Below are 27225 nucleotides of genomic sequence, written 5' to 3'. Positions count from 1 at the left end.
AATCCACCTGCAGTCTGACCTGTCAGTATTAAACTTCATGCAAACTATGCAACTACAAAAATGCATCCAGGTTTATATTTCAAACCATTTAAACACTGTATGCTAACATATGCTGTGAACAAAACAAACTCCAAGGATCAAATTCTAGAGTATACTGACCTTTCCTTGAAGTCGATGAAGATCTTTCCGAGGCCACTTCCTCCACTAACCATGGTCAGGTCAATGGCTCGCAGGAGACCAAAGTGGACTCTGATAATATCCTAGAGCACAATAAATTAGACAACAAAAGATATTTGTGTACAACAAATTTAAACAGACATTCAGATAGAAGCATTTTGTTTTACATGTTCAACCCCCTGGCCCTTACACATTAATAATAAAAAGGGTGGGGTGGGAGTGTATAAAATAGCGTACCATATTTTATAGATCATAAGTTGTAGTTTTCCGCATTGTTTTTCTGGGGATTCAACTTATACTGAGCATGCAACTTTTATGTAATTAAAAATAAATAAATAGCAACAACCTCTAGAGGGCACTGTAGGTGTGTGTATTAGTATTTGCAACGGACAGCAATGCAGAAGAAGAATCTTCTCTCAGTCTTGCGCTAGGCTTGGCAGAGTTGTTCAAAAGCAACACAGATGATGAAGAATTCAAAGGATTTGGTGATTTAAAAAGAAATAAAGAGTTTAGGGGACTTTCTAGCATGTTCTATATGCTATGGCTATCAGAATAATTGTTCATGTGTTCATGCTAACAAACTAGGTCCCTCCTTTGTTTCATAAAGCTAAATAATCATCACCCTTATAGCCCCTTATGGTAGGAAAGCATGCAGATATTCAGTCTATTATTGTTACTGTGTGTATTCCGCCACTATGATTAGCCTTTCAAATTGAAATATCAGTTCTTGTTCCTGAATTTTGTTAAGTTTCTCCCAAGAGTTTAATTTATAATAAAGTGCAACTTAAATATGATTTTTTTTACTACTTTGTTTTTGCATTTTTTGGCTGTGACTAATTCTCTTGTCCGACTTATAGTAAAAAAAAAAAAAAATACAGTTTGTATTCACAGTTAGTGTTGTATTGCTCTTAAAGCCCAAGAGAACGCCTTATTCTCTTGTCAGATAACGCTTGGTTTTTGAGCTGGCTTCGGTTGAAGCACCAAAACTGCTTGATTAAAATTTTGATTTTTTTTTTTTTGCTACTTTTGATTCTCATATACTTTTGATTGTTAGATATTTGTATGAAATCTTCAGGTTTTTTAACGTAAGTGATGAAAATGTGACAATCAAACATTTAATATCTAATTGAAATATTACAGAAAAATACTTGTAGAATGGCATGAAGCCTTCCCAAAAGCTGTGTTAATAACATCATGTCAGTGATGTGAAGAAATATTCCTTTGGTTGACACTCACCTCAAGGTTGACAAAAATCTTCTCCATTTCCAGCGGACTTAAGATTTGCTTCAGTGGAATCATGTAGTTCTGAGAGGAAGAGGAACACAAGCTAATGACTTATATGTCAAGTAAAAATGATTACTTTTTTTCCAGAATGTTAAATACAATAATATCAAGTTTTACACAACAATACTTTAACTTTTAGGTAGTTCACAGCTGTTGTGTGGGAAAAATCTGCCCGCTTTTCTTTTCCAACACCGCTTTATGGCTGTCACATTTCATCATCATAACGATAACAAATATATGCACAAAGAAGCGGCGAAAAGACGGCAGACTTTATTAACCCCAACTCAATTAAGGTTTATGAGTCTTCTGATCATCGGAGGGATATTCATTCTCATTTACTCTCACGTTGGTCTGATGTGGGAAACACAGGATGCACATTTAGTTTAATGAAATTAGCGGGGCGAATGATTTGTGACGCTCCATCAAACTGCAGATGAAACCTGCCAACAAGGAAACTGATGTGTTAGCAGCTTTGATGTCAACAGCGGTTTGTTATCACACTAAGAGCTGAGATATGTGCAGGGTTCATGTCGCACTTTGTTGCCACAGAGTTTGCTCTTTGAAACTGGAGTTGCTCAACTTTGACAGCATTTGATCCAAATGAGAATTAAAAGGTCAAATTTAACCAAACTACTTAACATAGTAACACCAATGAGTTGTGATCTCTTCAGATTACAATTCAGATCTAATCCTGAGGTCTGGGCAAAAGTTTGTCTCCTCTGATAGTTGGCAGCATTTAGGTAGATGTGAAGGCTCATTTGAAGTATGATACACCAAAAAAATCCACTAAATTCTTGTCCAGCTATAACTCAAGGCTCTCACATTTACTTGCAAGTGAACCCTGGTGGGATTTGGTGATATAACACACAAATAGCAGTCACAACAACCAAACAGGCAATGTGTACACACACACAAAAAAGACAGGCAAAGCCGTAAAATAAAATAAAAACATAAACAAATAATAATAAAAAAAGGGGTGTAGCAAATACAGGGTTGTTATTTTTGTTTGAGTACATAACATCTGGTGTAGAAGTATATTAATGTAGATCTACAAATTGGTACAATTTTTTTAATCTTCTGTTGATCAGGTTACTTTTTAATTTTAATTGAGTAAATGATCCATAAGATCTCCAGCCAGGGATTCTTTCTTAGGGGGTTCACTTGATGCCATGGTGTGGTTTGATACAGTTTGTCTTCAAGATTTAAATGGGAAATTTTGAGCAAATCACAAGAAAGTGTGATTTTTTTCCCAAATTCCTAGTTTGTGCCCTGCAAAAACAGACACTCTAAAAAAAAAGTCAAAAATAATAAATGTCCTTTTAAAAGATTGCCAATAGGGTAAGCAAAATTGGTCTTACCAAATAATTATTTTTATAAGAAAAAATTCTAGTTACTAAGACGTGCTTTTCAAACGAAGATATTTTTCTGCTGAAAAACTTTTGATAGGATTCTTTTTCTTACAAGACAGAAAACAGGAAGTTTTTTAGTGAAACAAAAGTCTTTTTATTTTCTTCAGAAAGTCTGTTTTTGCGGTGCAATATTCCTTCGTAAAGTGCTTTACATTATTTAAATATTTCTTTATTGCTCCTTGTATTTGGTTGTTCCATTTCTAAGAGAATTTAGTCTTACTACATTCAGTTTTGCATTCAATTCCCAATGTAACTAAAGCTTGAATGACCAGTACTGCTCCTCTGCAAGAGCAATAAGGCCAATTACAATGCATATACACTTCTAAGTAAGTAAAAATACAGAGTCACCTTCTGTTACCTTGCTAATGAATTATTCGGCAGCCTATGGCACATTTAATGAACATATGGAGCTCCAGGGATGAGCTTTTAGCATTGGGGCACCGTCAATAACAACCATATCGATTATCTCCTATGACATTTGTGCTCCCAAATGAATCCGTCGATACCTGACATTTCCATGCTGTGACAACCAACAGTTAATGATAAAAAACAAAAAAAACACACATCCCATAAACTCAGATGAAGGATCCAGAGCTCATCTTCATCCTGAAGCTCACCTTCTCAATGTCTTCTAGAGTCTTGTAGTACTTGGCTTCCGTCTCTTGGATCTCAACTAAGCAACAGTGTCTCTTGTCCTCCTCTGTCATTCCCATTTTCTAGAATGAGGATGAGAAGCACAATCAAATATAACATGATTTAATAAAATAAAGCAGTTTTTTCATGCAATTTGTGGGGAAATTGTTATTTTTTGCTATAATAAAAAGAGATGTCCTAGCTATTTTTTTCCAAATTACATTACTTGAATTGGATATTTTCAAAATATACTATTAAAGGGTCTGTATTTACTTGCAAATGAACACTGGTGCAGTTTGGCATCCAAATTTAACCATTTAACACCTGTTATGTCATTTTCTAGGTTTTCATGCATTTTATAGCCATGTACAGCAGTATTAGTCTATTTTCAGAAACGTCTCTAATACAAAAAAGCTTCACAAGATCATGATGTCACCTTTGCATCGTCTGGAATACTATTAATAAGGGTACAGATTGTCACAAATATTAACTGTATCTTTTATTTTGATCCAATAAAAGGATTTTTACCTTCTTTTTAAAAGTCTTCGGGTTTGTTTGCTGAAGAATATCTACCCATCTACCACAAGACCTGACTGTTACACAACTGTCTGTTCATAGACTATTGATGTGAACCGGATAAACCAGGGCTGTTGATCAATAAAATGCATTATGCAGGTTTTTATGGTTAAAAAAAACTGCAGCAGTATATTAAAAAGTATGCTTGTTACATAAATAACTGAGTGTGGTGTGCAGCTAACATTATCCCTAAAGCTCCAATGTGGGCTTCTGCTCCAGCTGTGATTAACACCAAAGCAAATCTCAGAAAACGAGGGGTGGTAAGCCAGCGTGACACGTTATTTCTCTCATGCTTTGTTGCAGAAGCGGGTGGCGCTTGCTGACATCAGTCAACACAGCCGCCATCAAGCTGAAGTCACAAGCCCTGAGTCAGACACCGAGCCAGATGGGGTCTCTTCTCTGTCGCCATGCAAGGGTCACTGACCTAATCGGCAGGTCATTCTCTTGGGATGCTATGAATTTGTTTAGAATGGAGTGGTGGGGAGAGCTGGCCGACAGGGTGGAGTGAGTCACAAGCACATCAGCACTCACCTGCATATATCTGATCTGCAGCGTGAGGAGGGCAAAGCAAGTGAGAGGTCAAGTTTATCACAGAGTATGAAACAGACAGCTAGTGTAAATGAGCTCAGAGACCTAATGTCATGCAGAGAATGTATGAAAATGCAGATCACAAACATATGTCCACTAAAAATGCTTTTAAAAATGAATGGAGATGTTTCCTCTTGAGCTGCTGGTGCATTGCATTCTCCTAAAGCAATCGTCATTCTGCTAAAACACAACCATGCACCGAGTCAAGAACTGATGCTTCATTCATGAGAGTTTAAAGTTTGTACAGGAACATCTATGACAATTAGAGTACTGTTTAATGAGCTCTCACCATCGGTTGTCGTACTTCCACCTTAATGATGTCCTCATAGATGTCGTCGCCATCGTCCTCGCACGGCACACAGTCGTAGATGTCATCCTCACCCAAGTCATGCTCACTGAAGAAGCACAAGAAGACATGAAATAAGTTAAATACATTTCCAAAGAAAGCACAAAGGATTAAAAACAAAAGATAAAAGGTCTTGTTCTTATTATCTTTTTCTGAATAACATAAAAAAGCTTACTTCTTTTATCCCACGTAGAACTAACAAACCTCCAATGTGTTGAACTATTAAGGGGAATTTTCCTTTAATCTGTTTATATTGTTTTGGCGCCCAGCTAGCTACTGACCTTTAATTAGGAACGCAGCCAGCAGAGCAGAGACTGTGGAGAGGAGCGTGCTCTGAAGATCACACTCTGGGAGCTCTCACTGTAAACCCCGCCAACCTTCCCTGCACTGAAGACCAATTATTCTGCAGGGAAACTAAACCTGACAGAGGAGAAGCTGCAGCAGGAAAACCACTGACTGTATGAGAGAACTGGACTGAGTGACCCCTCCCCTATGGAGTTCCAAACAGGAAGTAGCCACAAATATTCAAGTTTTAAACTGACCAATCAGACGGTTCAATAAAAAACGTTCAATTGACAGATTCTCCTGAGTCTGTTTTCAAGTTGTGGGGGTGTGGACTTCCAACACGCTCACTCTTGATTGGCCAGAGTGGTTGCCATAGAAACAATGACTCAAAATGACTCACACCAATCACCATATTACCTCCTTAATACCTCACAACTAAAAAACTATTTTAGACTTAGACTTTCTAGTGGCCTAGATTTTTCAAGCAATTTGCACACCATACTCACTACTTTTTTTTTCTTTTTTTTAATGGAATTTTTTGGATGTCGCCGATTTCCCAAAGTAAAAACCTAATAAATATGAACATTTTGAAAAGACTAATTATTAATTCATCATGTTCCAAAGAAGGAAACTTGGATGGTTTATAAAAGATAGATTGAAAAAAAAATGTTTTCACATGTGGAAATCAAATGAGCATCGATTCACAATGTTTTTTTTTGCAGAGACTTCTGGGAAATTTCTCTGGGACCGGATTTACTACATAATTGGAAAAAACCTCTGCTGACACCCCTCCTGATGTCGTTTGGCTCCAACATGGTGGCACCTGAATTGACTTCATTTAGTTGGAGCCAGAAGTAAGTCATTTTCTATGGATGATGTCACACCCACTCACTCCAGTTCTCATATACAGTCGGACAAAAAAGATTCAAACTTAAAAACCAAACTTGAAATCACTCATAGGCTAAAAAAACAGAACCTGACTTAATTAAAGCCCTTTTTTCTCTGCTCAATACTTTAAACACAACTAATAAATTATGAGGAGTAGGAGCAACAGAAAATAACTTTTCCTGATTGAAACCAGGTCACTGAGTGCAAACTAAGAGCCACAGCAAAGTGAATAACATTTTCTGCCTCCCACGACCCACAAAGCTGCTTCTAAAAGTTGTTTTAATGTCCTTGAGCTGCTTAAAACATGTGACTCTGCACTTTGGCCTTCCAGGACAAGAAGAGAGTTTCTGTTTTAAAGAAATCCACGTCCTTCGATTGCGTTGGAAGAACATGAAGCCGACACTTATTTTTGAATTTTTGTTGCAGCTAAATCATCTTTTTCTGCTGCTCTGCATCTCAAGTTCTAAGAGAGGCAAATTTAGACCCAAAAAATACATTTTACAGTAAGACATCTTGAGGAAATGATTTCTTTAACCTTGTGCTATCCTAGGTATGTTTACATTAAAAGTTGGATAATCTGGACCCTAAGACAGCACGCTGAACTTTTTTTTTGTCTTTTTCAGATTTTTTATTTTCACTGATGTTCGTGACAGACATGAAATCCTGTCCACCTTTGTCATGGAAGGGATCACACATCAATGTAAGGCTGGGGTCATCTGGACCCCATAAGAGACCACAAGGGTTAACCTCTTGACACCTGCACTTGTTTCCACTTTTGTTTTTGGTTTCGTGTTGATGGCGAATGAAGGTAATTTTGGTGGTTTTATGTTTATTTGCATCAATAGGCATTAATTATTATATAAGGAAAGTATGCTGTCATGTTGCCTTATCACATGCTACCTTCTAGAGAAAAAACATGCCTCTCCGAGCATAGATGTACAAATAAAAATTACACGGAAAGATTCAACGGCCCTCAATCAAATATTCAGCCTTGCAGCTGAATGCTCCTGCAAAACCTGATTGAAGTTTTAATTGAGGTGGCATGGTTCACTCTCAGCTTTCCTTTTTCCTTTTTTTTTATTCAGTAAGCACAGATGATATGCATATTGAGAAGACTGGAGCCCACTGACGCTGTCTTGTTTCAGAACTGAGGGACCGGTCCGTCCCTCACAGATGGATGGGGTTGTAGCTTTGAGGTAACAGGGAGGCTGAGGCTGAACTTCATTTTCCTGTAAATCCCCTGAGACTTTAATATGAAGGGGGCCTTAAGCAGGCATATAAATGTGACCTATGAAGGGATCTGAGAAGAGGAACCTCTCCATGGTGAAAACGATGAGGCTGTTAGAGTGAGTTTTGATTTCCTACAGCAGTATATATTATAGGAATAGAAGAACAGATTAACATCAAACCATAATATGAGCTCAGAGAATCAATACGTACTCACTTCTCATGATTTGGCTGGTTGTTATCACCTGAGGTGATTAGTGACGACTTATCTGACTCCAGGAGGTTTATTGATCAGTGATGCCATTTAAGAGCCTTCAGCATCTACGGGTGTTTTTTTGCAGCTCAAGATATGAGCGATTGCTGACAGCTTTATATTAATGTAGTTACACTGGATTTTTAGTTTTATTAACACCCCTGTGAGTAGTGCATCACTGAAAGATTTGTATGAATTGATTTAATACTCAAATAAAATGTATCTCAAATTGAGGATTACCAAAAAAGCTAGATGTTTTATCTGATACTTTCTGCTATAAAGACATTTATTGTTTACATCTAGTTTTAGGATGCATCTGATGATCTCATCACAAATGGTCTCTACATTATGATACACAGTCATGTCATGAATCACATCCCTGCTTTATATCCAATACATGTCACAAACTGAGAGGAGCATAAAACCATCAGAAGGTTTACACATTCCATACATTTTAGTATTTCTTTTTCTTCTAGATCCTAGTAATGTGATATTCTGTATTGAGGCTTTGAGTCGTGAACTGAGTGTACTTGTGTGTGTGTGTGTTGGGGGGGGTCTCAAGGTTCATTTAGGAGACGAGCTAAAAATAATGATGTCTGAAGAAGGGCTGCTACAATTAGTTGACTAATTGACGACCAATCGACTATTAAAATGGCAGAGAACTAATTTAATAGTCGATTAGTCGTTATTTTATATTATATAGAGACAGAGTGTAGTAAAGTTGAACAAAGTTGTGAGAGTTTAGCACTAAAAAATGTACTTTTGTTATTTTTGAGTCCAAAAATTTTTATTTTGTGAAAAATAATTCCTCATTTTAGATGCTAACCTCATTTGATTTAATCTTGTTTTAATGACAGAATCTAGTGAAGGAAAAAAGCTGCAAGATTCATTAAAAGTTTAGTAAACTATCGTCTTAATTTGTAGTTAGATAAAAGCTAATGATGGTCAAGATATGTGTTTTACATCCACTTGCGCATGACCCGATTAGTCGACTATTAAAATAATGGTTTGTGGCAGCACTAGTCTGAAGCCTCGCTGCTCAGCTGTACCACATGACTAATGCAGGAAGTGGTTTGGACTCTGCCGAGAGTTTTAACCGTTGATAAGTATGACATAGTATTAGGGCCATCAAAGAAAAAAAAGTAATATTTCAAGATTTAAAGAGATAAATTTACAACTTTAAATCTCGTAAATTTACATGTTTTTTTCCAGGAAATTTAAGAGATTTAAAGCCCTAATTAAAAAAAAAAAGGTTTTTTGTCTGTAAACTGGCCCTAATACTCAGTTGAAGATATGAATCCCTCAGGCTCCATTTAAACCGTGGGTGTTGAAAACTAATGGTCAGTGAGAGTTGAGAGATTTAAGAACAACTGTTGTTTTTAATAAAATGAATAAAATGTTCCTGTTTTGTAGTCCTGATTGTCATATAAAGCAACACTAGCACGGTGACATTACAACCCCGTCCCCAATGTGTTCTTTCAACTCGACCACTGTATCATGAAAACAGGCCGCATGTTAATTTAGTCACAACTTATGTTGATGTCACAAACATTTACATATATAATCATTCATTTGTTCAACATAAATCTTTTTACCAGAACCGCAATGATCCAGATTTTTCTATTATACCTTTGCCTGTTATACATTCCACTTGAATTGTCCACTTGATAGAGCAAAAGTCACATAAGAAATTGAATGGAATGCTTCAGTGCTTCGTGGAGCTTCATCTTACCATCACAACAAGATCTTTCACTGTTATGTGTGCTAAATACATCTGAATATCAATATTTAACTTACTTTGAGAGTCATATTGTGTTTTTTCCTTAAGAATGTTATTAACATATATGAAGAATAAGGAATATTGGAAAAAAAGATGAAAGGAATTTATGGAAACTGTTGCTAAATAGATATCCATAAGGTGAGTGAATGGTGACATAGTACACCATACCACATAAATGGGGCTGCATGTAATCCAAAGAAGTTAGTAGTTATCTGATAATAATCCATTCTAAATATTAAGACAACTGCTCTTACATGATTAGATGACCACTGACATATAAAATAATGTCAGAAATGAAACAGTCAGAATGTGAGTGAAATTCTAGATTACAAATGTCTTTTTCTTCTAAAGTGAGTTCTAAGCACTTATATAACGCTGTTGGTTGATTCATATGTGTAGTGCATGTCTGAGCTTCCACATGTATCAGTAGGACAGACAGTGGACAGGGAGGACCGGAGGACCCATGGATGAGGGTTTCATTTTCTGTCTCACAACCCAACGTCAAACCATAGGGTGGCCAACGTTTGAGCACGCAATCGGCCAAAACAAGAAAAAAAAATAAAATCTGTGATGAGGGGGAATTATAAATGACTCATCAGAGGAACATAAAAAATGTTGTGCACAGCGGGGTAGCTTTACTGGTGTTCTGTTACTAAAAACAGTAAAATAGACTTCAGGCGTAGGAAGTGGAGATATAAATATTACCTTACCAAAGAAGGTATAACGAGAAAGACCTGTATTATATTGATCTAAACTTGGAAATGAGCTACACACATTGACATATAAAATAAAACAAGTATTTCACTTAGATTTATTCATTATTTTTTAAATATGGATAAGGTTCAAGCATATTTTTTTCTTCTGACATTTGTAATTTCAAAACTCTAAATAAAAGCACTTACAAGAAATGCGATCTCTGTATCAAACACACACAAAACAAATTAAAACCAATAAATTGAAAAGAAATAAAAACTTCAGACAATAACTGTGTAGAAAAAAAGCAGCTAATATGTGTTCTAAAGAGAATAAATAGGTTTGAGGATGGTGTTTGAACTGCTATTTTTGGAAGTTCAGTGGATCAAGCCGCCATTTGATTAAATTACATTAAAAGTGCAAAGAGAAAACATATTTTAAAATACTCTTTGTTCAGGAATTAAAAGTGTAGGAAGCTGCACCGAAAGAGTATGATTGCTGTTAATGCTATCAATTGGAAACAAAAGCTTTCATGAGGAATTTGCCTTTTTGCTTTGAAATTAAAATGCTGCAGGTGTCAGAGAACTCCAGCAGCTGTCACGTCACACTACTCTACTTTCAGTATATTATGTAGAAAGAAAGCAGTGTTGTTTGCAGTGTTGTTGGAGTATTTCTGTTGTTAGAATCAGCAGAAAAATCTCCACAAAACCGGCACAGAACCAGCCTTCTTTAGAAACCTGTTTATCCCCTGGAGTCCCTGGCTGTAATATTGCTGCCTCAGCAACATGCTGCCGATCTGCTCTTTCACATTCACGCCCAGGATCACTACTTTTTTCAACAAGCGTTGCAATCTCCACTGCTTTCATTTGTTTTTTCTCTGTTGCTCTCTTTTTTTGTCCACTTTTGTAGACCAAAGTGTCGAGGAACATTGCAGTCTAATGTTTGTTCCTGAAGCTTTGTCTTATAATACTGCATTTTTAATACTTTTACTGAATTTTTCCAGTGATCCAAGTGCGTTCACTTAATCTGTCACATAATCTTTCGGATATCTGATCTTCCCTGTTACAGCCAAGAGATTAAATGGCTGAAACGTTTGCCTGGTGATGATTTTTAGGTGTTTTAGCTGATACTAGTGCTGACAGGAAAGAAATGAGCTGGTCCTCAAATTGATGTCTACTCAAATAGAGATGCATTTTAAAGCCTGTTTAGAACAAAAACTTAACACACTGCACACTCACTAGAGCTACAGCAATGCTTTTCTTTAGGTATAAAGATGTTAAATTATCTTTAAAAAAATACCTTCTTGTTATTGTTTAACAGAACAGAACTCATGTTGCCTAAATAACATAAAAGAGAAAACAATAAAAAACTAAATAACAATGAAATATGACTTTGATACATTTGTTAGATTCCTATTTTACATGCTTTTGACGTTTCTCTGTCAACCTACCCACAGGAATAATGCAGCTAAATAAGTTGCAAAAGAGTGACATAAAGAGCTTGTGACAGTTTCTGCTTCGGAATGGAAATTTATGTTTGCCTTTCGCAAGAGAAAAGGTCCCTTGGCAAGTGTGACCAATTCCTCCTATTACATGCTTTGTCAACTCCGGGATGGAGTCATTCCAGATGAGGAGGACTTACAGCTAAGTGAGGTGAAAACTCAACGTAAAGAAAGCCAGAGGGATGAAGTCCAAACTAAGTTTACCACATTAACCTGCAAGACCTCAATTAGATAAAGACACAGATATAGCCTGGCCCTGGCATATTGCAAACCAGAATGCACTTCACAATCATTCTTGGTCTTGGTTTGGAATATGCATGCTATGGATCTACAGCAAGACTTTCCAGGTGAGCTCGCAATGAGCGCTTACAGCCTCACTCCACCTCACTTGACAAGATTTAGTTGGACATAATATAGTGAAGATGGAAATCATCCTGCATGTAGTGTGGCCTCCACTTAACCTTTCAATAAGACTCAATCCAAACAAGTCCTCATTCACATTCCTGCAGGATCCAGAGGAGCTGCTGTATGAAAGTTGGACACTCCTACACCATCGTTGACTAACAGTTTTGCACAATAATAATACAAAACAATAATTTTACTGTTTTCCTTTTGGACTACAATAAACTAATCTGTCAGACCTGGACATAAAATCTTCCAAATATGTTACTTTTTTTAAATTAAAAAAAGTGTAGCAAGACCACTACATCACAGAAATAAGAGTGAATTCGACATTTTTTGATTTAAGACGTTTTTTTAAACCCTTTGATGAAGTTGAAATCAATTATGATACATTTTTGCTAACAACAATGTTAGTTTAAGATGCAAAACTATTGACATGAATGTTCAGGGAAAAGCGCCTTATTTACTTACTGTCTCAAATTTGAGCTACACATTTTTAACATGGTGTAACTCAGTGGTGCCAAACTCAACAGCATAGTGGGCCAAATCCAAAACACACTTTAGATCACGGGCTGAACAAAATAACCATTTATTGAACATACTTAAACTTAAACTACACATTTATTGGAATGAAAATTGACTGGTAAATTGAGAGCTTTGGTTTTTTTCTCAGCTCTCTTCTCACCACAATGGACCAGTACAACGACTGCATAACACAAAGGCATCTGTCAATCTCGTGCCCCAATTTTTCTTAACTTGTGATCAAAACCCCAAAATACTTAACCTCTTCAACCTGGAGGAGAAGCACTCCACCCACCCAGATTTTTTGTCAAGAACCATGCCATTATCCCAGAAGCCTCACACTCAGCTAAAAACTGCCCCAATGCATGCTGGAGGTTCTGGCTCAATGAAGCCAACAGGACAACATCATCTGCAAAAAGCAGAGATGAAATCCTGAGGTCCGCAAACCAGACCCCTGTTCCAGCCGCTGGGTGTGCCTAGAAATTCTGTCTATAAAGACTATAAACAGAACCAGTGATAAAGGGAAGCCCTGCAGGAGTCCAACATGCACCTGGATCAGGCACAACTTACTGACTGCTATGTGAGCCAAGCTCCTGCTATGATCATACAGAGACTGTACAACTCTATATTTTATTGTAATTTAAATTAGGAAGACATTACAAGCTGTCTAAACTTCTGTGTTCTGGGTCAGTTCTGTTCCTCATTGGCGCCAGTGCTCGGCAGCGGAGCCACCGCCAGTGTGTGAATGTATGTGTGAATGGGTGAACTGGTTCTGTGACTGTGAAGCGCTTTGGGCCTTCGAGGAAGGTAGAAAAGCGCTATACAAGTATACGCCATTTACTTATTCTTTGTCTCGCTTAGACATGGCTATTTATCATTTGAGTACACTGGGGGAGGTGGAGATCTGAGCTTCAACACTTCTCCGTAAGATAAATGGTTGATCAATATTTTGTCTGTATATGCCTTCAAATGGTCCTTTAACATTTGGTCTGCTGGGATAATCGGTTTTTGAACCCTCAAGTCAAAAACCACTTTAAAGCCTTCAGTATCATGAAACTGATCTATGCTATTAACATGCTGACAAACTTTATGATCCAATTACTTTAGATTTCCATCATTTGCCATAAAAGGACTATAAAGCTCTTTCAGACTGCAGATTTTTCTGATATTTGTGGGGACAATAATGCAGTTTTATTTCTTACATGCTGTTGTTTTTATGAGGCCACATGTCCTGTTATCGCACTGTTTGCTTCCTTTGGGAAACTGGATGATTTTACATCCATAAAACATGAACGCTATTGCTATCAAGAAGATTCTCATTGTTGCTCTTGCATTTCAGTCATGCGCCCATCATAAATCACACATGCATCAATATTTCAGGCTAATTAATGAGCCTTTGAGAGTAGTGTTAGTGCAAGCATGACCTATATGCCGAGTGTGTCCAACTGTATTAAGTCAGGGACCTGCTGATGAATCAATTATGCGTCTGTCCATTGGTGAAACAAAACACTCCTTGTAAAAAGGTCAAAGCAGCCATACTGCAGAACAGCATGATTAATTTAATAAAATCCCTCCGTCTGCAGAGTCACAATGCCACTGAGAGTTTTAAGGAAATGAACTCAGCTCTCTGGCAGAGGGATCATGCTGCCATGGCTCCAAAGGTCAATTTCAACTTGTGAAAAGACGAGGGTTTAGATGTCAAAGGTTGCTAAAACCATCGCTCTGAAGATGGCAAACATCATAAGTTCACTCCACATGCTCTCAAACCTATCTCACGGCTCACACGGTGACACAGTTGCTATGGAGACATGCTTTCACTGCATCAACTGGACTCTTTCTTTGCTTTTAAAAATATATTGATGTCATATCCTCTTTGGGTTGTCAGAGAAGGTCATATTTGTAAAACATTCATTTTTGCTTATGCTGACATAGATGTAAACTAAGTAAAGCAATACTTTTTCCACAAGAGATTTATATATTTAAAAAAAAATCATCAAAAGACATCATCTACGTTGTTAAAATTAATTCAAAATATTTGTTACATCAAACACGTATATTACATATAAAATATAATATGTTATATGTCTTTATTTAATCAAACCATTGTGGTATAGACCACATAAACAAACAAAATCAGTTCCTCTTGTTTGACCTTCAAGGCTCTGCAGGTCAAGAAGCCACAGGTTGTTGCCACAGCTTTTAAAAAATGCTGGGGGCCGCATGTTATTGCTTTTATGGCAGGAGCTTGCGGGCCGGTGGAAATTTTAATGCACACTGGCCAGACTTTAAACATGCCTCCTCCAAGTCCTTGAAACTACAGAATTTGAAATGTAAGAAATTGACAGGAAAATCAACATTTTAGCCTTAGTGTGCTCCTCCAAGTAGCCTTGAACCATTTTTGCTTTGTTGCACTAAACAGTGTTTCCAATAAAAGCTATAGATGGTTTGTGATCATGGGGAGGTGGTGGTATAGTGAAAATCCACAACAACCTGGTTTAAGGTTTTTCAGCAGAACATTATCTTAAGTATCTCTGTGGCTCTATTTGTGTGCCATACACTTGGACATCCACATGACAGGGCTTCCTGCTCATTTACTCTTTATTAGATGTCAGGAATGAACATTAGCATGCTGGTAGGTACACTCTATGATCTGTCTTCTGACAAGTTTTTTAACAGAACCAGCAAGTCATCATTAATATTGTCTATTGGCATTGCTTTATCCTCTGCCTGAGCCTCTCATGACCATTGATCTTTGGACCAATTTTTAATAAATGCTGACAACAGCAGACTGGAAACAGCCCACAGCAGCAGAAGTTTTGGAAAACGTTTGATTCATTCCAATTACAATTTTACCTATTTTTTTATTCACAGATACCATTAAATTTGCTCAACTTTCCTGATTTAATGACCTCACTTACTGTCTAATATCAAGCCCACTAAGGGAAACCATGAAAGGAGGATGAGGAATACTCAGTTCACCTGTCAGAGGAGACACAACTATGACTGTTCATCCCTGAAATGACTAAAAAGTATAAGGCAAAGATGGGAAGAACTTGTGATCATTACTACTTCATTTAGTAAATTTATTGACCCAACAATATACTTTTGGATCTATTTATATTTTCCTGAATAAAAATTCTGCTGCTTTTGATTTTTTTTTTAATTTTCTCAAAAACAGCCATCCAAAATTCACATAAAAATATATATTTTTGCCATTGTACGGTATGTTTTTATTTTTTTTATGAGCCTTATCTTCATAGTTGCAAAGAAACAGTTTGTGACTGGGTAAATAAGTTTATAGTTAAGGACTTATGAACTGCTCCTTCATAACAAATACAGACAAGTTACAGAGAATTGCAGTTTTGCTGTCACTTTGTGGAGTTTTCACACTATTCTACAAAGCTGACATTTTGACATCTTGCCCCGGTTCTGGTAGATGCTCATGTGGAGTGCCGACCTCCTCGAGCAAAAAACATGGTGTTTTAAAAGCAGACAATATATTAAATAAATTATAATAATATCAAGTTTGGTCCCCAATGTGTCATTTTAAAGTCAATATTGGCATTTAGGTATGTTACTTTGATAGCATTGTATATCTTAAAATGTTATAAGTAGTGCTTGTAAAACGCTAAAATGAAGAGATTAATTTCCAAATTAAAGCTCAGTTTAAAACATTAAAAGAAAAAAAAAACATTACAGGGCTGGGGGGTCTGCAACCTGAGGCTCTGGAGCCACATGCGGCTCTACTAAAGATAATTAAAGGAAAAAAATGCTTTTAATTTTAAAAAGTACCATGTTTTTTGGACTCCATGTCACATTAAGCAATATATATATATATATATATATATATGAAAAAAATAAAACTTTATTCAATTTATTCACAAATAGATAAAGAACACTATGTATCACTCTACCAGTCACCTGATTAAGCTACCCATAATGCCATTCCATCAAGCAGTGTGGTTTACCAAAAAAGTCACACTAGGATATATAGGCAGATGTTTGATACCCGTTTACCACAGAAAATCAACTTGAGGTCAGTAAGCATAGCCAGAATTTATACTTAGATGCACAAGATTATGAGATTAACTGTCTAATTTTGCACAAAATATCAAGGATTTTTAGCTCTGATTTCATTTTTGTCAGTAAGATTGATTAATTTCTAGCAGAGATGCACCAACAACATTTTTATTTATCTCTGCTGAGATTACATTACCTACTATATTTGGTGCATTTGAGATGATCCCATGTAGTAAAAGATGTCTTTTATTTTGAAAAGAAGTCATGTCAGCTCATAGTTATAAGCTATTTAATGAGGACTGCCTTACATAAGAAAGGCATTCTCCATTCACCCGAATGTAAAATTAACTTAGCGTTAACTACGATAGATTTCTGTGAACATTGTAATTAATATCTGACCTTAAAGTTGTGGTTATTATTTTTTTCTTGATTTTTGTGATTGATAAAACACTTTGATGGTGTCCAAAACTGAGGAAACTTAAAAATAAAATGTTTAGACACTTATAGACAACTTTAATATTTATATACACGTATTAACAAATGCTTCTACATTTAAAAAAACCTAACCTTAGGACTTAACTCTGCATCATGAATGTACTGGCCCTCATCCTAAGGGTGCAAAGCTGCATACATGGACTCTAATCCAGTATTAGCCTGCTTGGCAGCATCTCCCACTGAAGAATATCCCAATCATGTATTCAGAGGGAATATATCTACAGCCTTCATGTCCCTCTTTCTACCCATCGCTTTTCTCCTTCCTATCTTTCCATGATGTATGACACCCATTTCAGAGACGCTAACTAATCATTCTCCATTAATCTGAGCAGAGCAGATGCTGTCACCACTGGAGCTGCCCTGATAGCCTGCAACTCTCTTTCTCTCAGAAAAAAAAAAAAAAACTCCACCTATGGTCCACCAAAGCAGCCATGCAGCCACTGAGACAAGTCAGGAAGCAGCCAAGCCTAAATCCAGAGCAGGGCTAGTGTCACCATGGTAACAGGCACCGACAGAGGGCTTCATGCTTATGAAATTAAGCAATTAGCAAATATTGGAAGAGGTGGCAATCACAGTTCACTTGTTAACATCAAAAGATCTATCAAATAAAAGTGATATGATTTTTTTTAAAGAAATTCTGATGCTGAGTGTATAAAGCAGCTTGTGAAAAAATCATAGTGAAAGTAGAAGTAAAAGGAAAAACAAATATTTATAGGTGCTTTAAAACAAGTATGCTATAAATAATAAAATAAATACTAATGGTGGAGTTTTCAAGAATCCCATTTTCCAGAAAGTTTTAGCTTTATATTTTTTTAAAGAAATAAACATAAGGATAGGGATTACTGTATTTTCCACACTATAGTGCACATTGGATTAATGATCTTTTTTTTTTAACGTGTGTAATTTTTAATGTGCACTGAACTACAAGGAGCATTAACCTCGGGCTTATACTGCAACTGTTCCGGCTCCGGTCCCCACACCCCAGGCCAAAGATTATCTGTTACCGATCCATACTCATACCTCATACTCCGGATGATCATTATTCTCTGCGATTATCGGGATCTTTTCGAGCTGCTTCTGAGTCAGCTGATGCTATTTCTCCATGCAGGGGCTCACGATTCAGTTGGTAGCGATTCAGAACTGGTAGCACGAGCCTTTGGCTCGCTGTGTGTTTGTATCAGTGTGAGGACCAACGGGCCGGCGTGCGCTTCTGCAGCACCTTCGGATGCAAACTTTTCATACTTCATGTAGGCCTACTGTGCAACAAGTAGGGGAGACTAGGGTTGGTTGTAACAATGACATAATTATTACAACGGGGTAAAAACAGCAAGTACTGCGGAAAATAGGTTTTATTTTGAAAAATGAACCAGATACACTTTACATTCACTTGCATGGTTTCCAGTTTAGGTCGTTAATAGGCCCAACTTCACAAAAAGTGCTTCGGCTCGGCTCCGGGGTCTTTCAAAAATGTGAACCCAATGAAACAGATTTGGAGCGCCACAGAGGAAAGAAAAGTGAGTTAAAATGTGACTTTTCAAGTTATGTAAAGACTCCGGAGTCCATACCGGAGCCGGAATGAATGCAGTGTGGGCCCGGGGTTAAGCAAGACATACGAGTCAGAGATAAGTCCGTCTATCGGTCAGACTTTATTAACTGCGTAACTCTAGAACTAGTTTGTAACATGCTACACATTAGAACCGTTAGCCAACCATGCTTGCAACATTTAAAAAATAGATTAATACCACTAAAATAAATGTCACTGTATCCAAACTAACTTCCAACTTTTAAGTAACACATTAAAAATAAATTAAAAAACAGTCCGACACGCTACACTTTAGCCACATCAGTGTATTTACAATAACACCCAACCAAACATTTTGACAGAGCGCCATTTAGTTTTTAAAATCTTTTTGATATTACTCCATATAAATAAGGTGCTCCAGATTATTAGGTGCACTGTCATTTTTTGAAGGCTTTTACGTGTGCCTTAAAGTGCGGAAGAGGCTAAGGTTACATGGGGTCAAGGAAAGCCTGAAGGAAAATAATTCATTGTTTTCCTTGGAAATAAAACCCCAGTGGGGTTGGATTTTTTTGGTAGATTGCACACTTACTCTGCCAGCTCCTCCAGGCTCCGGTACACATCATCCTCATTCAGAGCTGTGTCCTCAGACGGGAAAGGCCTGCAAACACAGAGAGCACTCACACAGTCAGAGAGCAGCTTCCAAAATGCTTCATCACTACACACACGGCATTGTCTTAGGTAGACGAATGGAGGGTTGGAAACTTGTTCCATCTGTCAGGTTGTCACTTTTCGCTTTATCACTTCAACAGCAAAACACCAGGATCTGTTCAACAGAGGGACCCCATCAGTCACAAACAACACTGTTGAAACACATCAAACCCTGCTGCTGGCAGATAAGGAGCCCCGGCTTCCACAACAAGCTTCCACAGCAATTCAGAAAGTATGACAGCACTCCTTCAGATGGATGGACAAACATCGCATTGATCCCATCAGGGCTCGCGTTAACTTTTCAGGCCAACGTTGAGCAAAGACAAATATAAAAGATGACAAAGATTACAGGTGTAATTTTTTTTTGACGCAATATAACCTTGACTGCTGGCAGGAAACAAAGATTGCAGGTGTAAGACAAACAGAAAACAGCAACAGCACAAATAACTGATTTTATGTCAGCTAATCAATCAAAGCGATTCTCACTGATCCGCCACTTGAAGTTTTTATTCCTTGCCATGCTGTACCAGCAAATACCACCCCTGGGAATCAGGGCTGCAGAAAAAAAGAATGATTAATCAATTAACTCATTAAATTGGTTGGATTTATCTCTAATGCTTTTACAGATATTACTTTCTCAAAGCATTTTCTTTTTTTTTAAGAACAGGATTGGGCCTTAAAAGACTTCACTATTTTCTATGCAGCCGATGGCCACAAATTACGCATTTTCAGTTCTGCATTAGCAAAATACTAAAAAAAAAAAAAAAAAAATACAATAAAGGAGGACTTAAACCTTCTTCTTAATCAATATATGGTGTTTAATATACTTATGTTTTAGGAATACAATAGTCTATTAATGATCTTTTATAAAAACATAGAACACTTTAACAAGTTCCATGTATTCTGAGTGAGCTGATGCTCCATCATGATGACGAGCAAAAACAGCTTTTTTATAGATCCATTTGATACTGACGTCAATAAATGCTAACAGGAAATACCTCTTGGGATTAGTTTGCTGTAATATAAACCAATTTCACAGAATCACAAGCACATACAAACAGCAACCCGATCCAATGTATAATGTGGGATAACTCTTCATAATTATCTCTTTAACTCTGACCCATCCACATCCAAGACAGGGTGAAGCAGAAAATGGATACGCAGAAGAAATGGGTGGTAGTTATTGACTGTACATGAGAACTGGATTGAATGAGTTTGATGTCACCCATAGAAAATGGCTTGCGGTTCCAACGAAATTAAGTTAAGTCAGTCAACATTTTTTTGCGATTTGGATGTCGCCATGCTAGAACCACAAATCGTCAGTAAGAAGTGACTGATCTGAGTAAGTCTAACTCCTTACTATGGCAACCGTTCTTGCCAATCAGGAGTGACCTTGTTGGAAGTCCACACCCATGTGCAAATGGGCTTGAGAGAACCTGTCAATGAAGCATTTTAAACGTTGGACTTCGGGGCAAGTGGGCAGAACATACTTTAATTGAGGCATCTGAATGGTCAGTTAATAACTTGCACCACGGCAAAACATAAAATGGAAAAATAAACTAGGATTAGCAAAACATGCTAAAAAAATAGAGTAAGAATGGTCATTCTGACAAATATAATAACCGAGTACCGTATTTTCTGGACTATAAGTCGCGCTTTTTTCATAGATTTTCCAAGGGTGCGACTTATACTCAGGAGCGACTTATATGTGATTTTGATAGACATAAATAGGCTCATATATTTGTTATTTTCCCCACTTAAACCGGTTACCTTTTGGCGGATGTTTCCCAATAACAACCACTAGAGGGCACTGTAGGTTTGTGTATCAGTATCTACTGCTGTCAGCTGACAGAAACGCAGAAGAAGAAGTTACATTCAAAACAAACATTCCTGATAATCTAATCATTCTCCTCATGGATGTTATGATGTTTCTCTCATTTGCACCAAGACATTATTATTATTGTTTTTATTTTTCTCTCCTTGGACTAATGTGGGACAACAAGCCATCAAACTGGGTTATAAACAGACAGAAGAGAAGCTAAAAACTGTCATTTAGATGCAGCTCCTGCAGGCTAGAAGGTAACGATCGCCGTAAGAAAAAGACAAAAAACTGCTGTCCCGAACCCAGAATGGAGAGATGATTATAGATGCTTTTGTGGAGTTCTTTAAAATAAATAACTTAACCTCTCAACATCATCCGTATCTTCTGTGTATTTTAAATGAGATAAACAGCCAAAGCCTCCATCATGTAGCGATGAGGCTAAAAACTTCAGACAGCTTCTCCAATGGGAGTGTCTAGTTTATGAACACATTTTGGACAAGCATTGAGCATTAAATTATACACACATCACAAGATTCAGCGGACTCGAATTTGACGCATGAATCGCATCTGATTTCAAATATTACGTCGGACTTGTTGAATTTGTTCATAAATGTTGGACTATTCTCTTAAAATTTCAACTTATACTCCGGAGGGACTTATATATGTTTTTTTCTTCTTCATTATGCATTTTTTGGCTACTGCGATTTATAGTCCGGAAAATACGGTAATAGCTGTGTATTAATCCATATAAGTCTACTCTATCTTTGCTTCTTGGAACCAGCGGTTACTTCCTGTTTGGAACATAAACGGTTAGAGGTCACTCAGTCCAGTTTTCGTATACAGTCAATGGTGGTAGTTGATCAGAAGGGTAAAATAAAATGATAATAAAAAGCAACTTCAATGTCTTGGAGATGAATAATGAAAATGAAGAGTAAATAGAAATAGAGAATATAGCTTTTGGTTCAGATCTTCATTTCATGTAATGATGTGTTTTATTATGTGATACTTTAAATATTTCAGGCAGCTACAGTTTTTTTTTTAACGTGATTTCTTTCACCGTAATCTCAGCTACAGCTGATCAGTACAGATTACAGCAGCACAACAAGCACGAAGCCACAGCCCAACTCTGAACCACACATCCTTAAAATGAGAACTTTGATGGTTAAAAAAAATAAATAAATAAAAATAAAAAATCAGTTCAATCAAAGATTTAAAATACATCATAATCAAAATTCAAAATGTTTTACTGAGGCAGCCGACTTTGTTAAAGGAATACTTTTGCCTGAATATTATCAGTATTATTATTTTACATTTAGAATTTACCAGGAGACTTTCAAGAAGGTAGTAAAACCAAACATCTATCAAAACTGTCAACAGGTGCATGAAAACTTTAGAATTAAAATGTTTTTTTGAAAAGTAAAAAGTAATGCAACATGCAGCCTGCTTATTTATTTATAATTTCATAACTAAGACTAGCTACAGTATATAAAGTATTCTCATTTTTTAAATAAACTACAGTTGTTTGCCTCCAGAAGATAGGCAGCTCCAAGAAGCAACAGAGTCTAATTGACAATGGTCATTTTGTAACGAAGGTACGTAAAGCGAACTGTCCTCAAGTGACCTCATGACCCTAATCAAGATTAAGTGTGAATAAATAATAAATGAAAAACATATTTGTGTATTTTTTAAGCTCTTTGAGTGTGTGTTTATAAATATTTATAACTAAGACATTATAATTTTAATATTATCTATTCTTGTAATAATCCTCTATAGTTTGTTAAGCTGATTCAGGGTTTTAGCAGATGACACTGAATGTTACAGCTTAAAACTTTAGTTTTGGATGTAGATCTGTGATGTTTCCCCATTATGCTTTTAAAAACTTGAACACACACCAAAAAATATAAACACATGACTTTATTTTTCTCTTTACTATTGCATTGCTACAACTCACTAAAATCCCTTTATGTACATTTTAGCAAGTTAAATCAGCTAACATCTCTATGGCTTGTTGGCAAACCTCTTGTTTGAAAAGGCTACTCAGGATGTGGGGAGGAGTTTAAAATCAATAGATCATGTCAGAAAACATTGATAGGAACATTAAAATGATTTGTAAAACCAACAGGGACTAAAAAGAAAAGTGAATACACACAACTTTAAGCTTAGTTTTTTCATGGGCCCACACACAATGAAAAAAAAATTCCAATGAATTCTGAAGACCTACTTGGATGAAAATTGTGTTTTTGGTGTTTTTAACATCTTCAAGTTGCATTTTTCTCATAATGGAAGGTATGTAAAGAAAATTAACCATTAATGTACATTTCTGAGTATTTATTCAAATTATTGTGAGTCAGGAGCAGACAGAAAAATGCTGTTTGAAAAAGATTATATGAGAGTATGCATCCCTTTATACTAGATCTATGTAAATCTTGTGTACGGAAGGGCTGTAAACTTGCAGGAGAGCATGTTAACAGATGGATGATGGGAAGTTGGGTGGGTTTGCTCCACACCACAACTGAGGCAAATGTCTGATGAACTACTGCTGCTTTACTGAATCTGTGTCCAAAAAAATGACAGTTTTTTAATTTTGCCTGAAAGCAGCTTAATCATAATGAAAGCACCACAGGGAACACTTTGAAAATAGATCAAAAGATGATCGGAGTGGGTATTGAATGAAATTTTGTGTAAGGGATGATTTTTTTCTTTTTTTTTTCTGGTTTGAGCATTTTACAGTACATGATTCTAACACAATCAAGTCCTTCCACTTTTTAATGCTGCTTTGTAATTTAGTTTTATTTATATCAGAACTGTATTAATCAAATACATATTTTAGAATGTAATGCAGAGCGTGAAAGGTAATATAAGGGAGAAAAAGTAACTTCTACTTGTCTTTAGCTTTGACTTTTTGTCTTGTAGCAGGCTCATTTTAGACGACGCCGACAGTTTAGTGTCACACGTGAGACTTTCAGAGCTCCCTTTAAAGCACTTCAGTCTCTTGTCAGCGCTCAGCCTTGAAAGCCTTTGATTGTGAGTAATCCCAGGATGCGATCAAATAACTTTCTTCTTTGGAGTGAAACAGCACTGAAGTGGCTGGCAGTCGCTATGCGAGTGTCAAAAAAAAAAAAAAAAACACGCTGCGATCGCGCTTTGGACATACTTTTAGTTGTGTCTTTTGTGTAAAGCTGTGTGATCTCCAGCGGCATAGTCAAGAGTAAGGTATAGGTCAAACTGCAAGTGTCAGCCTTCAGGTTAATGGATGCTCAGCAACACAGTGAAAGGTCAGCATGCAACCACACAAATTCTGCTGCTTCACTCCTTCCTGTTCAAAGGATTACTTACAAAACCCTGACTCACACTGATTTATGCAAACTTCTCTCACAGTTATGAGATCTCTCCCTTAAGAGCCCAATAAATTGCCAATATCCGATAGACCCCCTCCAATGAAGTGTGTGTTATATTTTAAGTTATAAATGGGGTCCCGCAGGGCAAAATCTAATTACGTAGTAGTTTGTGAAACAGCAGGCACATATCCATCATGTCTGTGTTGTTTTGCAGAGCCAAGCAGGGTCCAATGTTGCTGCTTTATTTCCCCTAAATGGGGCAACACGGTACCATTAAACTACTCTCATAATTTCATCAGAGAGCAGCTGATGAGTCGTTCTGAATTATCCATTGCTGCTCAGTTGTCTTTCCTTCATGCACAAAGATCACATCAGCCTTTGCAAGAAACGGAAACAACATTACGGGTGGAGATGGGATGCTAGCGGGAAAAATATGGGCAAGCCTTTAAGAGGGAGGAGGTTAACTGGGTTTAAGGGGGACTATCATAGTTTGTGAGGGCGTCCTACAGGCGATTATGCACCACAGGTCAGTTCTCACACCTTCTGAACATCTAGAGTGTGGTGTAACGACATCATAGAACAGCATTATCCTAACATCATATGTGTGCAGCTTAGGGTGTATTCAGGCTGAAAAAGTTTGTTGGTCTGGACCAATCTGTTTAATTTAGTCCAGATCGAATCCTGAATCATGCATTTTGTCTGTATTGAGACTGGCGTCTTCCGGAGATTTTTCTTCCGAACTAACCAAAACCAAGTGGCTGAAGATCTCTTCAGTCACTGGCTAGAAATTACAAAAGGCGGGGCAAAGCAACGAAGGAAGAAATGATGGAAGTCCCATGCTTTGCAATCCTTTTCGGGATCGTTCATCTATTCCAACTTTTAATGTCGCTGATCAATTTTGAACATCTGTATTTCCATGAATCACTGCTCTACGTTTATCCGCTAATGACCGGCTATGCTGGCTGTTTTGGTCCAGTTGTAGTGCTCCAAGAATAGAGCATGTTCAGATTGAGGAATTTCAGAGCACACCAAAGCTCAGTTCAATTAAATAAGGACCTGAGACCACATCAAAGATGAGTCTTAGAGCGGTTCCTGGTCCCAGACAAGAGTCCACTTGCGTGAATTCAGACTGAAAATTTGTTCCAGATTTTCAGGGGAAACGAACTCTGGTTCACTTTAAGCAAACCAAATGTGTCCAGCCTGAAGACACCCTTATATTTGCTTTCAAAATACTTTATGATCCACTTAGCACTCATATGACAATCCTATGTTCCATTTTCGTGATATCCCGTATGATCGTATGGCCATAAGACCATCAAGAGAATTGCAAGACACACTTGAGCTCCCCTCACGGCTGCTCCTCTCTACAGCCCGCCACAAGCCTGGACAACCCAAAAACCCACAGCACCTGTACTGGTCAATCTCCAGTACGGGTGCATGTGCCTACAGCTTTAGGAGGTTACTAATGATAACGCTGAAACTCCCTGGTGAAAGTTGATTTGGAAAATAAAGTTACTGGAGCCTGGTAAAACGTCACAGCAAGTTTTGACTTTACAATATCTAAGCAGGATCTATTCACTCCAGTTTAAAGTAATCTAACTCTCTTGCTATTGCTTTGCTTAACCTTTCGCAAAGGTTGATATTCCCAGATCTGAAGGATCTTCTTAAAACATTTTGTTACAAATGCATCAACATTTTATTTCCAATGATTAATCCCAGTTCATATCAGGATCTAAATTAGACATAATAAAGCACATATCTGAGAAGCAAAGGTAAGGATAAATATATTAACAAATATTTGAAAGGAGATTTGAAAACAATTTCTAGTTAATTTAAATTGACTGACCCTTGAGGTAATGTTTGAATTGAATAGACTGCATAGAGAGGATTGGAGTTTAGCTCCAGCATAAAGGACATAATGTAACAAAGTCAAAGCTAATTATTTATAAGGTTAAGATAAACAAAATGCCTTTTCTTTCATTCAGCTTTTTACGTGTTCATTCATTTCTCTGCTTTCTAGATTTTCTGCATTTCCGTAATAAGCTTTACCCTGTTTGGGATCATGTGTACACTCTGCAGATAGCCTGGGGTGGAAAGGGACTTGTTGGCACATTGTGTGCTCTACAAAGTGGCAGCAAGCAGGTCTCATTGATCAACGATTGTCAAACAGCAGAACAACAGTGTAGCCGTGAAAGGCTCAAATGGTCAGCACTGGAAGCCGCTTTCTGTCCCAGGACACCGCCGCCTCTCTGCAGTGGTCGATAAATTGCTGGAACTCCTGCTAGTGAGTGCACTTTGCCACTTATTGCACCATGCCTGTCTATAAAGCTGGTCTGCCTGGGGAAGGAAAGTGCAGGAAAGTAATAAATGGGTGTTGGGTTTTCTTTTTCTTGGCAGGTTTAAGATCCATTAATAATGTTATGTGTAAAATTAACCCATGACGGGGCATGCATAAACACAGGGAGAGCAGTAAAGTTGCTCCATTCAAAGGTGGTGTTAAACAGCATGAACGGTGAGGTTGGAAAAGCAAACCAAAACACAAAAGAGCAGAGCTATCGTGAAGATCCAGATAAGCCGAGATCTCATCTTATACTCATCTGAATGTCGAGCAGTTATTACTTTAGCGTGTGTGTGTCTCAAGACATTCAAGATAGCATAAAAATTAAATTGATTGTAGTTGTTCGGTTTAATTATTAAGCTGAAACCGCTTTATTGCACACATATTTGTGTATTTGTTTTTTTTTTTTTTTTTTTTT

At 37.1% G+C, this 27225-nt stretch overlaps 1 protein-coding gene across 1 annotated transcript in view; it reads right to left on the bottom strand.

Moving 5' to 3' along the window:
• The window catches only part of vav2 (vav 2 guanine nucleotide exchange factor), a gene marked incomplete in the record, with an annotated part of 232681 nt that overhangs the window by 33307 nt on the left and 172149 nt on the right, over positions 1–27225 (bottom strand). The window contains 6 exon segments of the mRNA XM_036214407.1: positions 160–260; positions 1414–1482; positions 3488–3586; positions 4611–4625; positions 4957–5062; positions 19191–19259. Of these exon segments, the coding sequence (XP_036070300.1) occupies positions 160–260; positions 1414–1482; positions 3488–3586; positions 4611–4625; positions 4957–5062; positions 19191–19259 (459 nt within the window).

The sequence above is a fragment of the Oryzias melastigma genome, linkage group LG12 (assembly GCF_002922805.2).
Source record: "Oryzias melastigma strain HK-1 linkage group LG12, ASM292280v2, whole genome shotgun sequence".
NCBI lineage: Eukaryota > Metazoa > Chordata > Actinopteri > Beloniformes > Adrianichthyidae > Oryzias > Oryzias melastigma.
Note: the sequence above shows the minus strand (reverse complement) of the source record. Positions and strands in the feature narration are given on the sequence as shown.